We start from the raw sequence: 16,573 nt of genomic DNA, 5'->3' as shown, positions 1-16,573 counted from the left end.
TAAAGTTTTTTGCATTAAAAAGCTTGCTTTGTATAGAAAACCTGGATAACTTGGTTCAAATTTTTTTTTTTATTTTTTGCTCACTGTGATTGTATACAAACAAATTTTCCTTTAGCTACCCCTTATATGGCTAACATTTTTATTTTTTTTTTTTTTCTTGAAGTATGAGGAATGCTTAAAGCAGAACTTTAGCCTAAAGGGGAAGTTCTGCTTTGTTTGACTCCCCCCACCACCAGATTTTGCGCAGTTTTGGGGGCGTTGGTACCTACTCTTGATAGGTACCCACTCCTGCTAGAATCCAGAATAATGCAAAAATATTTATAGAGTGGTTCAGTCCACTCCAATGCTCATGTGGTTTTAGGGATTGGGGAAGTTTTATTTTTTCTTGTTTGTACTGGAACACTTATGGTGAACTGGTACTCGGTAAAATTCTTATTCAGGTTGAGTACAAACACATCTCTTGCTAAGCATTGCAGCAGTGTATGAGACCAAATCATTTAGGTTTCTTCCATTAATTTTTTTTTTTTTTTCTTCAGCCAATTGGAAGTGAAAAGAAAAATAATGGGAACATCATGGAGAATCATGGCTTTCATAAACATTTTCACCAGGATTCCATTTTTAGAAAAATACTGACTTTTTCTTAACATATCAAAGACATTATGTTGAGTTTGTAAGTTCCAATCATCCAGCCTCAATCTCCTGTTCTTACAAAGGTTAAGTTTCCTTAGGTGTTGTAGAAAAAATATTTTTAACATGCTTGAGAAGCACATACACCATGACGAGATCCAATCTGAGTCTGGATCTGTGCATCAGTTGTGCACAAACTTAAACGCAGTCCGTGTTCTGATCCATACATTGGTCCCGCACAGATGTATACACTTGCAGATCCATACAGCAGTCTGCCTGTCATTGATTGTGTCTTTTTATTTATTTTTTTCTTGTACATATGTGTATTTTAGATTTTGGCAGTCTGTCTTATTTCAAATAATCACAGATGGGCCTTATCCTGATCCAGCCAAGAATGTGTAGGTCTGGATCATATTTTCATACACATATTGAAAATTGGAGTAGAAGTTCACCATGATTGTAACAATCCCATGTCAAAGGGAGGCCAAAGGCTTAACCTGCAAACCCTCATGTGGGAGGTTGTTTAGATCATGTGTGTTCTGATTGCACAGTTATTGTAAAATATTGGGGTGTTTTTTTTTTTTTTGTTTTTTTTTTTTTTGAACAATGGTACTGGTTCTGCAAGGCATAATCTGTTTAGGGTCTATGCATAACAGAACTGCTAAAAACATAACTATTGGATGACCTGACCTTTTGCCTGGATAATGAATATGCTACTGATTTGTCATCCAGGCAAGGGTTAAATAGCCAGATGCACTACATTGTCACCTGCACTGATCCCTTGCTTAGATAACTTCTGTCTCTGCTTGCTAATAAACCGCTCTGGCCACTGCACTCTTGGCATCCTGCCATTTATTGATCCAGGTTACTCCTATATTTTGTACTTGCCTTTGAACCTTGTCTACATCTTGAAGCCATCTGATGTGGTACATGAACTCTCTACTCCGAAGTTGTTGGAGTGCCCCAGTTCTGTGCACTGTGCCTAAAGTACTGGGTTCTTCAAGGACCTGCAGGCATTCTAGCCTTAAAACGGGGAAGATATGCTTGTCTGCATTCCCCCCCTTCACTGCCACATTTGGCACCTTTTGAGGGTGGACAGGGGGAGCCGGTACCTGGTTTTGACAGGTACCTGCTCCCACTTCTGGTCAGATCGCTGCAGCGGTCAACCCCCTCCTTCCCCTTGCAGCCTTCTGGGACACATCACAGGTACTTTAAGATCATTCACAAAGCGCAGAGCAGCTCACACATGCTCTGTAGGAAACTAGCTGTGAAGCCAGAAGGTTACACTGCTTGTTTCCCTTACCTAAGACGCCAGTGCCGATTTGAAGAATTGTCTTGGGTGAGGACATCACTAAATCCCTGGACAGGTAAGTGTCCTACAGTATTTGTAGCTGCTGACTTTTAATATTTTTGGGGAGACTGAAGCTCTTGTTTAAAGTGTTAATAAACCCACAACAGTAAAATCAGTTGTGCATGCAGTAAAGCATGCTTGTTATACTAATTGTGGAAGCTAAGGGGTTACACCTCTGCATTATGCAAAAAGACTGTTTTAATCCTGTCCTCCCTGATCCTCCTTCCACAGTCCCCAATCCATTTTCTGGTAGTACAGAACCATAGGAGACACTACACATGGCTAAGTTTGGTGTATATTGCTAGAGTCTTCTCCCTCTTCCCTCCTCTTCCTCTTCCTTGGGGGAGGTGCATATGATCAGCACAGGGCCAATCAGCAGACAGAGGGTCAGGGGGTCACGCAGTTTATATTAAAATAATTGCATTTCCATATACTGTGGTAGACCAGATAGAGAGAATGCAGAGTCTTGGGATTCATAACACTTTATGGAAAAAGGCAGCTGCTGTAGCTGAAACTTCACAGTAGCCTCAATATTTTTGCAGAACAGGATGCAAATTTTCCATTTCTTGATTTCATTGTTAAATTGCCTCCCTCTGATCTAGGCGAGGGTGGTCTGTTTAGCCATGATGGCTTTTTTCGTGGCATTGCCTAAGCTGCCTTCTGCAGCCTACTGTCCACCTTTTTGTACAAGTTTATCTGGTTTCATTGCATTTCAGCAAACATTCTTTCATATCTCATGCTTGGCAGGCTTTTTGTCAGTTGGTATTTGATCTCTCCTATGTTTATCACCTGCAATATAATATGGACAGGACCACACTAGCCGGTTCCTCTGCTACTTTATCGGACTAGTAAACTGAGTGGGCCTTGATGAGCTGATAGTAATGTGCGTTTTTGTCTCTCTGCTGCTCCTACTGCCTCACTGCAGCTGCTGCTCTCTTCTCTGGCCTGAGTGTCTGCAGTTGCTGAGAAATGGTCCTGCCTCAGCAACATCCCACTGCTTTCACTGGCCTGGAGCTCAGCGCTGTCCGTTCCTTGTTCTCTGCCCTTATTAGCCAGCAAGCGATGTGGTGAACCCTATTTGAACATCACACGCCCAGGGTTTGGCGTCTGTGATGGCTTTCATCTGCCTAACTCTATTTGCACCTTGCTTTTTATTGCTACTATTTCACTTTATTGCTACTATTTCACTTTTTATTATTCTGATTGCCACCAGTCCTGAACCTTTTCTGAATAAGGATTATTTGTATGTTCTCTGCCTGCCCCTTGCCTGGATGCCAGATACACTGCTGATTGCTGCCTGCTCTAATCCTTGGATAACAGATTCTAAATTCTCTCATGCATTCTGTACCTACCTTGAACCTCCCATGTCTTGAAGATATCTGATGTGGTACATAAACTCTCTACCTCTTATGTTGCTGTGAGCACCCTTGTTCTGCAAATGTAGCGCTGAACCTTAACTGCCTCACGCCGACCGTACGCAAATATGCGGCCTCTCAGTGGCAGGGCCTTGACGCCGAGCGGCCGCATATTTGTGTACCATTTGTAAACAAACCTGCTGAGAGCACGTACCCTGCACGTTCCCCACACGTGTCGGCGTTCCACGGAAAGGTCCTGATCTCTCCCTGCGATCGGGACCTTTCTGATCATGTGACTGCAGTGACAGCCCATCACGGCGGTCACATGATCCGAAACCCGCCTCCCGTCGGCAGAAACCCCTTTAAAGGTCCAGGAGGTGCTGGTATGAAGGGGTTAAAGTCAAATTTTAGGCAAAAATGTCTTTCTTTTTGGATAGAGTAAGTGTGGGTTATAACACCTGTCAGGTTTTTTTTTTTTTTTTTTTTTTTTTTTTTTTTTTTTTTTTTTGCCATCTGTGTCCAAATGGGTAAATTAACCTACACTTCCTGTTCCATAGCCAAAACAGGAAAGAAAATCACTTCAAATGAAGAGAATCCCTTGGGGGATGGGGGGGGGGGGCGCGGGCCACCAGAAAATAGCTTACCCACAGTCTTTTTACTAAAATCCATTTTTAAAGCACCCATTCACATTATATTGCATATGCTCGTGCATAATTCACTACAAAAATTTCATTACCACTATGAAAACATGTTCAAAACTAGTGATATGCAAGAAAGCATTTTTGCATTGATTTTTGGGGTGCTCTTTTGCGGTTTGGTGTGGAATAGACACCAAGCTCAAAGCCTTAAATGTTTATCTGGTTAATCTAAAAAAAATATTAAAATAGGCAAACTAAAATGATTAGTTACTGCTGGCTGTAGTATTTTCATCTCAAATTATCTGTTTCTCAACAAATGGTTCAAATTGGCAGGGTTTATAACTTCAAGCTTTTGTTGTCCTGTATTTCCAGAGTGGAAACTTCATGTAATTTCTTGCCTTGGTGACCCTACACACAGCAAAACAACTTGTAATGGCATGCTTTTCTATTCTTAATGCTAGGTACCTGATGGGGGAGATAAAGTAGCTTCTGAGAAACATTTTGTAAATTAATGCAATGCAGATGAGTTATTTCTGTGTGCTAGCAGCTATTTGATTCTGGTGAAAACAGGATTTGGAAACCTGTTAAGTCTTGCAGCTTTGTGCTAACTGGGTGAAGCATAATAAAATGACTCCTGTGTACTTTTTTTTTTTTTTTTTTTTTTTCCCCCCATTTAATTCGGGCTCTTTTTCCAAAAAGTAAGAACGAATGTTGAACCTGTATGATTTTTTTTTTTTTTTTTCCGTATTCTGTCATCTTAGTGGCTTTCAGCATTGGTTTATGAATTGTTAAGCCTATGATTTGTTGAGGTTGGTATGGTAATTTTTTGAGGCGTGCTAACATTCATAAATTGGTTTATTTTGAAATGTCCTGTTCACACACAGTTTAAAAGGATACTTTTTTATCTTCATTACATTTCCTTATATTGCTACATGTATGTTTGCAATTCCAGGCAGCAAAGGGAAAGTGTTTTGTTTAGCTTTTAATGCTATCCAGTAAATGTCTGCAGCTTGATGTGGTCTTCTGATGTTTTTCCTGAGCAGATATCTGTCCGCTTCTGCTGTCACCAATTATTTGAAAGTTTGTATTGCAGGTTTAAAAATTAATTTTGTCTAGGACATTTTAGTTCTAGAATACAAACTCTCATCCATGGTTTTTATGGACCTTGCTTTGTGCGCAGTCATGTTGGAACAGCAAGGGGCCACTCCCAAACTGTTTCCACATCTTTGTATGCTGACAACTTAAGATTTGCCTTTACTGGAACAAAGGGGCCAAGCCCAACCCCTGAAAAACAACCCCACACAATGATTCCCCCTCCACCAAACTTTACACTTGGCACAATGCAGTCAGGCAAGCACTGTTCTCCCGGCAACCGACAAACCCAGACATGTCCATCGAATTGCCAGACAGAGAAGCGTGATTCATCACTCCAGAGAGCGCTTCCCCACTGCTCTAGAGTTCAGTGGCTGTGTGCTTTACACCACAGCATCTGAGACTTGCACTTGGTGATGTAAGGCTTCGATGCAGCTGTTTGGCTATGGAAACCCATTCCATGAACCTCTACGCACTGTTGTGCTAATCTGAAGGCCACATGAAGTTTGGAGGTCTTTAGCTATTGACTCTGCAGGCAGTTGGCAACTGCTTATGGCTTCAGCATGTGCCGAATCCCGCTGTCCTATTTTATGTGACCTACCACTTCTTGACTGAGTTGCTGCTTTTCCAAATTGCTTCCACTTTGTTACAATACAACTAACCGTTGACCATGGAATATTTAGTACAGTGCCTTGAAAAAGTATTCATACCCCTTTAAAGTTTTTGGTTGTAACATGACAAAATGTGGAAAATTTCAATATATTCTATTGAGAATTTATGTGATAGACCAACACAGTAGCATATAATTGTGAAGTGGAAGGAAAATGATAAATGGTTTTCAAATTTTTTTTTACAAATATCTGAAAAGTGTGGCATGCATTTGTATTCAGCCCCCTTTACTCTGATACCTCTAACTAAAATCTAGTGGAACCAATTGCCTTCAGAAGTCTCATAATTAGTAAAGAGTCCACCTGTGTGTTGTTTAATCTCCGTATAAATACAGCTGTTCTGTGTTCACTAATGTTCTCTAACAAACCTGAGGGCTTCAAACAGCATCGTGAAGGCCAAGGAACACACCAGACAGGATAGGGATAAAGTTGTGGAGAAGTTTAAAGCAGGGTTGGGTTATTAAAAAAAAAAAAAAAAAAAACTTTGAACATCTTACCAAGGGAGGCAATGAACAGCCTGGCCAGTTCCATGCAGAACTTTTGAATCCACAGAAAAAGTTGAGTTTTCAGATTTTGTATGGTCCAAATTCCTCAGTTTTTGGCTTGGGAACTATGACCAGGTTCGAGTAGAAACTCTGAAAGCAGTGACACCCTGTGAGTAGTGTCCAAATTCTTTTTGTAGCCCATGTAAATGACACTCTGGACCTAAAAGATTTACAGATATCTCCCTATTCTGATACATGGGGTTGCACCATCACTGAAAACCATCGCTTGGAAACAGACTTGGCTGACTTGGAGGTCCATGTCTTCCAACAAGTGTATTCCAGACTTGGAGGATGAAAGGAACTTTTTCCTAGCCTCGGGAATAGGAGGTCTCCCTGCAGAAGAGCAAGGCTTTCTGGCAAAGGAGAGTTCTCACGAAAAAGGGACCAACTGCCTTTAAAGGAATGACACTTGAGGCATTTCTTGCATGGGAGTTCTGTTGACCAGCATTTGAGCCAAAGAATTCTCAGCATATGGAGAGAGAAGGTTCCTCCTGAAGAATTGGCCATTCACTCAGTACTGTAATGCTACAGGTAAAAACTCTATTTAAACTGAGGGATCCACTAAGATGAAGCTTGGGTCCCAGGCCATGCACGTGGTTCAGACAGTAAGAGTCTGGCAGGCAGCCATGCAGGCAGCAGCGGGTTGCATGGCAGAGCCTGCCAAAGGAAAGGGCCTTATAAAGGGCCTATAACCTTTTATCCAAGGGGTCCTTGAACCCAAGATTATTCTCCACAGGGACCATTGGTGTCTTAAGATGAGAGATAGCAGAAGCCACCACAGAAACCTTTTTGCGGCAAACCCTCAACAGGATATTGCTGAGCAAAATGCGTTGGAGAAACAAATGGTTTCATACAAGTCAGGATGGGAAGGTCTTAAAAGGTTTGAGCAATTTAAGAACCCCATGCTAGAAAACTTGGCGTGAGCACCTTCAGGCTACAAAATAAGAATCAATAAGGGTTAAGTATAAATGAAATTACTGACAAGGGCATCTCACCCTGATCTGATTCCTCAGAAGGAAAAGTCAGACACTCAGGAGGGAGGACTGAAGGGGCTCACTTGATACGCCTGTTATCTATGACCTCTAACAGGACTGCCAGTATAATCAGACATTGTGGCTAAAAACTTCTCCCTAGATACTGTAAGTAGGAGGAAGGCTGGGAATCAGGCTTGGAGCAACTGTCCTGCTAGTGCCCTGTGGAGACTACCATCACAGTGTAGCTCGCCACCAGAGACCTATGCAAAGTCTGAGCTACTGAGGTGATTTGACCCCTTGCCCCAGCTAATGAGGTATATTGACCCCTTGCCCCAGCATTTGTGATCTATTTGTGGTGAAAAATGGTCCCAGATGGGTGCCTGCAACTTCTGCAGCTGTGGAGAAGGAAAAATGAATGCTTCTGTGCAAGGCACTATAGGATGCTGAACCCAGGCAGACATCCAGAGATCACTGTGGCTCTGAGTTTTCAGGTGCTGACTGAGAGATGTTCCCCCTAAAGGATGCACCAAATGCCAAGGTGAACACCCATTCAGGCCCCGGCACCCACTGCCACATGGCCCCACATCTTCATTCCAGCAGGGTCCAAGCACCATACCCCAAGGCTCAGTCAAGGAGTCAACTGGTCCAGAATCTGCAGAAAAGCAGCAGTGGCTATGGTGCGGCCAGAAAAGCCCCCCCCCCCCCCAACCTGTCTTCAGGTGATAGAAGATTAACATGTACTGTATGACTAAGAAAATTGTGTCTAGGTTGCCTAGCTCTTTGCTGTAAACAAAATTTTAATTATGTTCTCATTGCCACCTGACCATGTTGTTCAAGGTTTGCCCCAAGCTGTGTTCAGTTTTGTATGTTTCAGGTTCTAAGATTAATTTTGGCGTGCCTGTAAGAAACCCACATAAACACTAAAACATGCACGTTCCTTGTAGTTTGTCTTCATAATAAGAACAAAGACCAGCACTGTGGTAAGGGAAAACCAGTGCTAGTTACATTGTAAACAGGCTGCCTATCGAAGTGCCAATTCACATGCATGCGGTTTGAATGGCATCCAATCCACATGACATGTGAAATAACGTTGCTTTCTGTGGTGCTTGCTCACATATGTCCAGTACACTGGTGGTGCGGATTCAGTGTGGTTTAAAAAAGTCCTGTAAGATTTCTGAGCAATTCCTTCAGGTGTGGATTACAGGCTATTGACTTGTATGGGAACCGTTTCTAAACCGCACGTGTGAACATTATCAAACCCTGAACTAATCCTGTCCTAAACCTGACATTAACAACTGAACTGTGTCAATTAGCTTTGAAACCTGAACTTCAAACTGCACCACACGTGTGAATCATGACGAAGCCTTATCCTAACCATATACACTAATTCCACTCCTTATGGACCTAGTCTCCTTGGTTTTCGTAATGAGCTGTCTCAGAGAATCCAGAATTGATACCAAATCTATAAGTTTTATTCAGGCCAACCTCTGGGTCCTGACTTCTACAGCTTTAACTTCCTAAAGGGAACCTAAAGAAATATGGGAGCTTATCTTATCAGGTTTGTTTGAAGGTGCAAGCCCAGGGTGTTTGTGCTGATCTTGACTATATGAAGCAGGGTGTGCATATCATGTGTCCCAATAGTGGATTGGCACATGCTTGCACTAGGTCTATGATTCTGTAAGCAGTGAAGAAAAGATAGATGATGGCCCCAAGTATGCATCCTCCAGAGCGAGTCTGCAGTTTCTTTGCGAACTGATTCCTGTTAACCTTTTAACATAATGTTCTGTGAATCTTTTGCACGTTGAAGCCGTATGTAGTCTAGTGAAAGCACTCCTTTCTTTCCCTGAGTGTTGTCTGTTTCAGACAGTTAAAAGCTGGAAACTGCAGAGGACACTAGTTGACAGCCAATTCATTTTGCTGATTCATCCGTTCTCCAAATGGCTTCATGCCAGAGCTTGGCTTGCAGATTAAAGTCTGAAAGCTGCAAAGCTGCTGGGACTTGAAGGAATGTTGGTAAATTGTTGCTGTATGTAGGCAGGCAATAAAAAGAACTTTATTCTAAGTATTATTCTGGTTTACTTAAGCAGGAATGCCACCTAGTTATCCATGCAGCACTGGCTTTCTCCTGTGCTATGTTAATTAACAGAGTTAGAAATATGCAGATTACACTGAGTGCACATATTTCTTGAAGCACAATTGTACTGTAACTGAAATTGTGATTTAAGAGAGCTTTAAAAAAAAAAAAAAAAACCCCAAAACTTAACGGTGTTTTACATTTTTGGTTGATTACAATGAGATGCGTGGCACAGTTTACTTGTCCAGTTTAGCATATACTTTACGGTCTAGCCAAATTCTAGATAATTGAAATGCTATAAAGTGCCACAAAATACAACATAAATTAAAGTGCAGCTGATAGTCCAATACTCCCCCTGGGTAAAGTCTTAATATGCAAACAGCTTACCACTTCATGCTCCAATCTTCCTGTCTTGTCACCAAGATCTCTTTAACCAGAATATGTTGTATACCATAGAATATCTCTCTCTCTCCTTTTGCTCTTCCAGTGTACTGATCCAGATCTCCAAAAGAAAAAAACTGATAGTGTAGTATTTCTTATACAAATGTGCTACATGCGCACTTGTGAGCGATTGAGTAATATGCAGTATACAAAAGTGTCCACCACTCTTCCCCTAAATACTCATACCTTACCCTCTTGGGGTGAAAAAGTGCATTTTACTGTGGATAACATCCAAAGTACACATGTGACCATGCTCCATCCACCACCTGTGTGCTAAGCAAATCAAACGTGCTCGATCCCTTCCCCTTCAGGCATGCACCTTACCCTGCATGTCTTGTGAATAGCCTTTTTAAAATCCTGTAATCAACGTGCTCAATCTCCTCCGCTTCTTCATGCATTCTCAATGATCATGAAAGATAAACCTGCTCCCATAGTGCAGTGTTACTTGAAAGATCAATTTAATAATACAAAATTGCGGTACAAACAGCTTGATTCAACCAATCTCCAAAATTGCCGCAGCAGTACTTCCGATTGCGTCTGACGTCACAACTGGCTGACGCGTTTTGTCATTCAGTCGACTTCCCATAGCTGCCTACGGGCAAGGCGATTGAATGACAAAATGCGTCTGACGCAACCGGAAGTTTCTCGGTGGCCATTTTGGAGATGAGCCAAGGCTTTAAAAAATTCACTTGGTGGTTCTCCTTATGCCTTTACCTAAATTGTTAAACCCATGTAGCCTGGCTCAATCATTTATACAAGATTAACCTCTTTTTGACAATTGTCTCTTTCCTAACCTGAAATGCATTCTTTATTAGTAATGTTGCATTCTTATTTTTAACCACTAAAGCCCCAGGAGGTTTCCCCCCTCCCTGACCAGGCCATTTTTTTGCTTTTTGGCACTGCACCATTTCACTTGGTAATTGCGTGGTCATGCAATGCTGTACCCAAACGAGATTTGTCCTTTCACACAAATAGAGCTTTCTTTTGGTGGTATTTGATCACCACTGGGTTTTTTTTGTTTTTGTGATCTAAATGAAAAATATCAAAAATATTGGAAAAAAACTATTCTGCTTTCTGTTATAAACCATATTTAATAAACTCAAATTTAGTCAGACTTGGGCTAAAATATTTTCTGCTACGTGTTGTACAAAAAAAAAAACAAAAACCCAATACGTGTATTTTAATTGGTTTGTGATTCATACTTACTGGAATTTACGCAGCTTTTACTTTGACTGCCGGTCACATTTCTTGAGGTGCTAAAATGCCAGGGCATTCTGTAGACACCCCACAGAATTTGCTGAGGGGCATGTTGAACCCATGATAGATATAGATAGAGATACAGAGATATATGACCCCAAAACACATTCTGCTACTTCTCCCAAGTATGGGGATACCACATGTGGAAGACTCTGGCAGCCTAGCCACATACAAGTCACCAAAATCCAATGGCCACCTTCAGTCTTTCAAAGGGCATATTTCCTCATGTCATTTCCTCACCTATTAGTTTTGGAGGCCCTAAAATGCCAGGATAGTACAAACCCTTATTACTTTTGTCACAGGATTTTGATAAAGGGGAAAAAAATACTTTTTTTTTTTTCCCTAAAACATTAGGGGGGTGCTTCCACTATCCTGGCATTTCGGGGCCATCATTAGATGCTTATGGGACACATCACCCACTCGTCTGACCACTTGAAGACCAAGCTCTTTTTTGACTTTTTTTTTTTTTTTTTTTTTTTTTGTTTACATTAAGTTTTTTTTTTTTGCTAGAAAATTACTTTAAACCCCCAAACATATATATTTTTTTAAATCCGAGGCCATAGAGAATAAAAGGGTGGGTGTTGCAATTTTTTGTTACAGTATTTGCACAGCTATTTTTTTCAAATGCAAATTTTTATTGCACAAAAAACACTATATTGCCCTATTTGCTAAAATATAAAATGTTACACCGAGTAAATAGATACCAAACATGACATGCTTTAAATTTGCGCACTCGCGCAATGGCGACAAACTGCGTAAATTTTTTTATATCTCTGTTTACATACCAAGGGGGACCGATCCTTGCGATCGCATTTGCACGTAAGCATGGGTGTAGGTGGACCCGGGGGTGATTTTTGTTTTTTGTTTTTCCTGAAAAATGTGGGGCTTTTTAGACTCTAGATCTCTCCTCTGCCTTAAAGCAAGATCGGTGTGATCCGATGCTTTCCCTGTTTAAAAATGGTGCTCTTTATATCGGCAAAACTGAAATGATGAAATGCATGTTGCTTCCGGTTTCTTAGACCATAGATATTGGAGCCATTCTGGTCTCCGATCAGCTCCCTGGTCAGCCGGAAGAAGCGCCGGCTACATTTTTGGGTTTCCTGGTAGGACCGAAGCTGTGTCAGGAGGTGGGGAAACGCCCCTTTCCCACTGCTTGTAAAAGCGGTCCAGTCACTAACCTCTAGGATTGCTTTTACATGAAAGCTGACCACCAGCTGAAAGAATTGATACCAGGGTGAGGCCTGTAGCTGCAGGCATCATCCTGGTATAACCACTCAAAGTCCAGCGATGTATCATTACATTGCTGGTTCTTGTTGGGCATATATGTAATGGTCTTTGGCCCAAAATCAGTTGACACAAATCTTCCTTGAGAAAAAGCAGAGAGGTTAAACACATGTGCTGGCAGTGAACGGAGTTGATCCTGCTATATTAAGGGGGCATTAGTATAGTTTGGTTCGTGATCAATATATTCATCCGCACAAACATTATACTAGTAATGGTGATTTATCAGCAACCTATAGTGTGCAGGCAATCTATTGCTAGCTGACCTTGGCTGGGAGGGGCGCTAACGTACCCATATGCCATCTGTTGCCGCTAATGGCCGTAATATACTAATCCGTGAAAAATTCTATGTACTGACACTACTTATGGCACTGGCTGGGCGATCAAAAGGTTAAGTGTGCTAATGTACCGTGTGTTTGTGTAAAATCTAGTAAAAGGAAGCCACTTTGCTAACATTGCACATTGCATAGTGACCACATGATCACCAGGTCCCGACCACCGGGATCCTCATTCTGCTGGGTCCAGGCAGTGGTTGTGGGCCTCCTGTGTTGGTACAACTAGAGCAACGTACCAGTATGTCGCTCTGCCTGTACATGCCACCTACCTGCAGTACAAGTACTGTGGGCAGTTGGCATGTGGTTAAGATTGCATAAAAAAGAAAATATAAACTAAAATGAGTTAATATAACATTGCCCCCAAACAATTATTTCCTTGGGAAAATTACCGTATTTTGCGCTCCATAAGACACACCTAGATTTTAGAGGTGAAAAACAAGAAAAAAATATTCTGAACCAATGGACTGCGGACACAGTACAGGAGATGACCAGAGACTGCGGACACAGTACAGGGGATGACCAGAGACTGCGGACACAGTACAGGGGATGACCAAGAGACTGCGGACCTTTTGGGGAGGGAGGGAGAGCGGGTACCTGAAGCTGTCCTTTCTTTAGTGTGGGCACGCTGGTTTCTTCTCGCGCATGCGCAGTGGGCACCTGGCTGTCACAGAAGCTGACGCGGGAAGACTACAGCGCTGGACAGAGGAACAGGTAAGGTCCTGTAGGAGAGAAGAGCTGAGCGGCCGGCCTGGTATTCTGACGTGGCGGCGGTGGAAATACCGGACCGGCCGCTCCATATTCGCTCCATAAGACTCACTGACATTTTCCCCCCTTTTTTGGGGGAAAAAGTGCGTCTTATGGAGCGAAAAATATGGTACATTTTTTAAAACTGATGTTTTATATATCCATACAAAACCAGGAAGCTTGCACTGTGGTAGACTCATTGTTGGATCTTTTTGTTTATTTTTATAAGCCCACTACCAGGCATATTTAGAATCGGCACAAGACCTCAAAGTTCATCCACATAAACAAGTATATATGCTGTGCCTCTAACCTCAGAACTGCCATATTCTATATACTCCAAAATTATAAAGCTCTGACAGACCGCTGGCTCAATTGCAAAGTAAACCTGCTGGTGGATGTAAAGAGTAATATTCTCCTAGCTTGTTTATATCTGTGAGCAATCTAGAAGTTATGTGATGAACCATTGGTTGCTCATTAAAGGAAAACTCTTGCGTGCTTTGAGAGATTAAATTTACCAAACACTTGTAGGTTGAGATGTAAAACATCTATTTCCTGCTGTTTTGTAAACTATTTTGCTTCCTTAAATGGTAACTCCACTTTTGCTGAGGAAAAATAGCAATCATTGGGGTTAAATGTACTTTGCAAGGATTTTAACAAACCTTGTTGCAGATTTCTACCTGTTTGCACTCTGAAGAAATAGTGTTTTTGACCATGTGTGCAGACTGAATCTAAATGATAGGGTCTGGTTCATCATAGCAGGTCACTGATGTCCTCTGTGTGTTTGAGAAGTTGCAGTGTCTGCAACCCTTTAGAGGTAATTACCCTTAGGGAGTAGATCACCATAAACGTTCTGTTCCTGAGAATGCCTAATATCTGACTGTTATCTTAATGTAGACTTCTATGAATATCCGTGAGCATTGTCAGTCTTGGGGGAGGGGGAGTGTTAGAAGTACTAGCAGATTTGTTATACAGTAACAAACTGAAACCAAACTCCAACTAATGCTTTATACCAAAAAGGAAAAAAACTGCTGTAATGGATTATAAAGGTTTTACATAAATGCTGATCATTTTAACGCACCCATGCCAGTGTTTGGTCTGTCTTATCCCTGTAACCTCAAAGCATTTCAGTTGAAAAACAGACTTATTGGCTGGATCACCAAATAAAAATAAAGGCAATAGAGATGTGATGGCTGTATTTGCTTTTAGGCTAAGAACTGGTAAGCTGCACTATAATTGTTTTCTTTTGGGTTTATTACTGCTTTAAGGCAAAACTACACGAGGACTAAATCTTTGGTGTCTTAAATTTTGGTGAATGTGACTGGGTTTCTGAAAATTCCATCTTTCAAAGAATAAACGTGTAACAATGTTACATTGATTTCAGTCAAGATTATTTAGGGATATGATCATTGTTTGGTAAATGTTCTGAAAAACAACCTACATTTTTATTTTTAGGTAAGAAAATGGTTATATATTTTATTTTTTTTTTCACAAACCTCTGAACCTCTATTGCTTTTCAGCTGTTAACACCAGCAAGTATGCAGAGAGCTACCGTATACAGACATATGCTGAATATGTTGAAAAAAAGAACCAGGACTCCCATGCTAAACGAAAATGGACTGAAGATGGCTGGAAAGATTTGGAAAGGAGGAGATTAAAAACCCATTACACTACGTACATTCCACAGAACCCACGAGATTTGTATACAAACAGGTGACATTTTAATACTTGTGATAATGAGAAAATGGTTCATACATACCAAACTGCCAGGGGGATATCATGACTTTTTAAGTGATTTAGACCAGGAAAGGGTGATGGTGGGCATTTTGAGTGGACAGTTTTTTTTTTGCCATGGACAGGACTGATCAGGCTGCATTTAGATTGTTTTGGCACTTTCATTTGTGAATGATGCCAAAAATGCAGACTAGCGGCCATAGTTCTTTATTGGTCAAAACTGCCAATCACAATGTAGGAATTAGAAGTCTAAAATTTTAAGTTTTAACTTTTAAATTTTTTTTTAAATTTTAACTTTTTTTTATGCACATCATGTAGAAGTTGTTGAGTTTTAAAGTTTTTGATTATTACATTAGAGCTGAGAACAGAATGGTTAGCAGACCTAGTGTAGTGTGCACAAATAAATAAATTGATTTAAAGTACCTCTTTCCAGACCAAAATATATATATTTTTTTTCTCACTTCATATTCATTAAAAAGTGACACAAGAACAGGAACTGAGGGTATATGTCAACAAGAATGAATTCCCAGCAGAATTTTCAACCATTCAAATTCCTGCCCATAGACAATACTTGGCTGAAGATCTACATTTTTTGTTTAATCTTTTTATTTTTATTACTTTTAGAAGAGAAAAATCACATAAGACATGTAGATTACATTCAAGATGATACAAGTGTTAACATCTGTACTACAGAGCTTTAAGTCAATGCAACACGAAATATATGGCACAGATGAGACCACAAGTAGAAGACTTACTTTAATAAATAGAATACAGTTTTTTATATGTTCTTGAGTTGTTTGCATATTTCTAATATGGTTTGAATACACAGAGAAGCAATACAACTGTAGGAAGCCTAAGTCTAAGCTTAGGCTATAACATCAATTTATGGGAAACCATAGATCCCCAAATCTCTTGCATATGAGTACAATTTTATTAAAGCATAAAGAAATAAAGGGGGAAAAAAAGGAACTGGGAGGTGGAGATAGAGGACAGGAAAATACTCCTAAGAAGAAAGGGTCAGTAATTGAGCTCCACGACGCCCATAAGGGTAGTCCTCTGTAACATATTTAAAACACCCCTTTTGACATCTACCAACTGAAAAAGCATTCGGGGATAGCAAATAAAGTATTTCACATATAGGGAAATCTGGTACTGATGGATATAAATAAATGAGGTTTTGAATTAGGATCCAACAGAAATGTGAGCAATCTAGAGTATTCTTAAGGCTGTGTGACATGCAAAATGAATATCTACAAATAATAGCGATTATTTTATGTGCTGCCAAGAGTGCAGTTGTTGCCACCAGTCGGACCTATCGTATGTGGTAATTCGAATCCTGACAGAGAACATGAGTAGAATAGAATAGTGATGGGTAGGTAGGAAGTGTGCTTTATTCCTAGGTGTTATATATGTTTCTGCGTTTTGTACTTAAAGCGCACTCGATTACCCTCTTCCAGTAC

General features: G+C 40.8%; 1 protein-coding gene across 2 annotated transcripts in view; it reads left to right on the top strand.

The window, feature by feature from the left end:
- PARN (poly(A)-specific ribonuclease) overlaps positions 1-16,573 on the top strand; it is a 160,133-nt gene that overhangs the window by 117,107 nt on the left and 26,453 nt on the right. For both annotated transcript variants that reach the window (XM_089669927.1, XM_089669926.1), the window contains one exon: positions 14,900-15,092. In XM_089669927.1, coding sequence (XP_089526053.1) covers positions 14,900-15,092 — 193 coding nt within the window. The remainder of the gene's footprint in view (positions 1-14,899; positions 15,093-16,573) is intronic.

This window comes from Staurois parvus, unplaced genomic scaffold, assembly GCF_062004578.1.
Source record: "Staurois parvus isolate SC_StPar_1 unplaced genomic scaffold, SC_StPar_1.0 ptg000084l, whole genome shotgun sequence".
Taxonomy (NCBI): domain Eukaryota; kingdom Metazoa; phylum Chordata; class Amphibia; order Anura; family Ranidae; genus Staurois; species Staurois parvus.
This window is presented reverse-complemented; position numbering and strand designations above follow the sequence as displayed.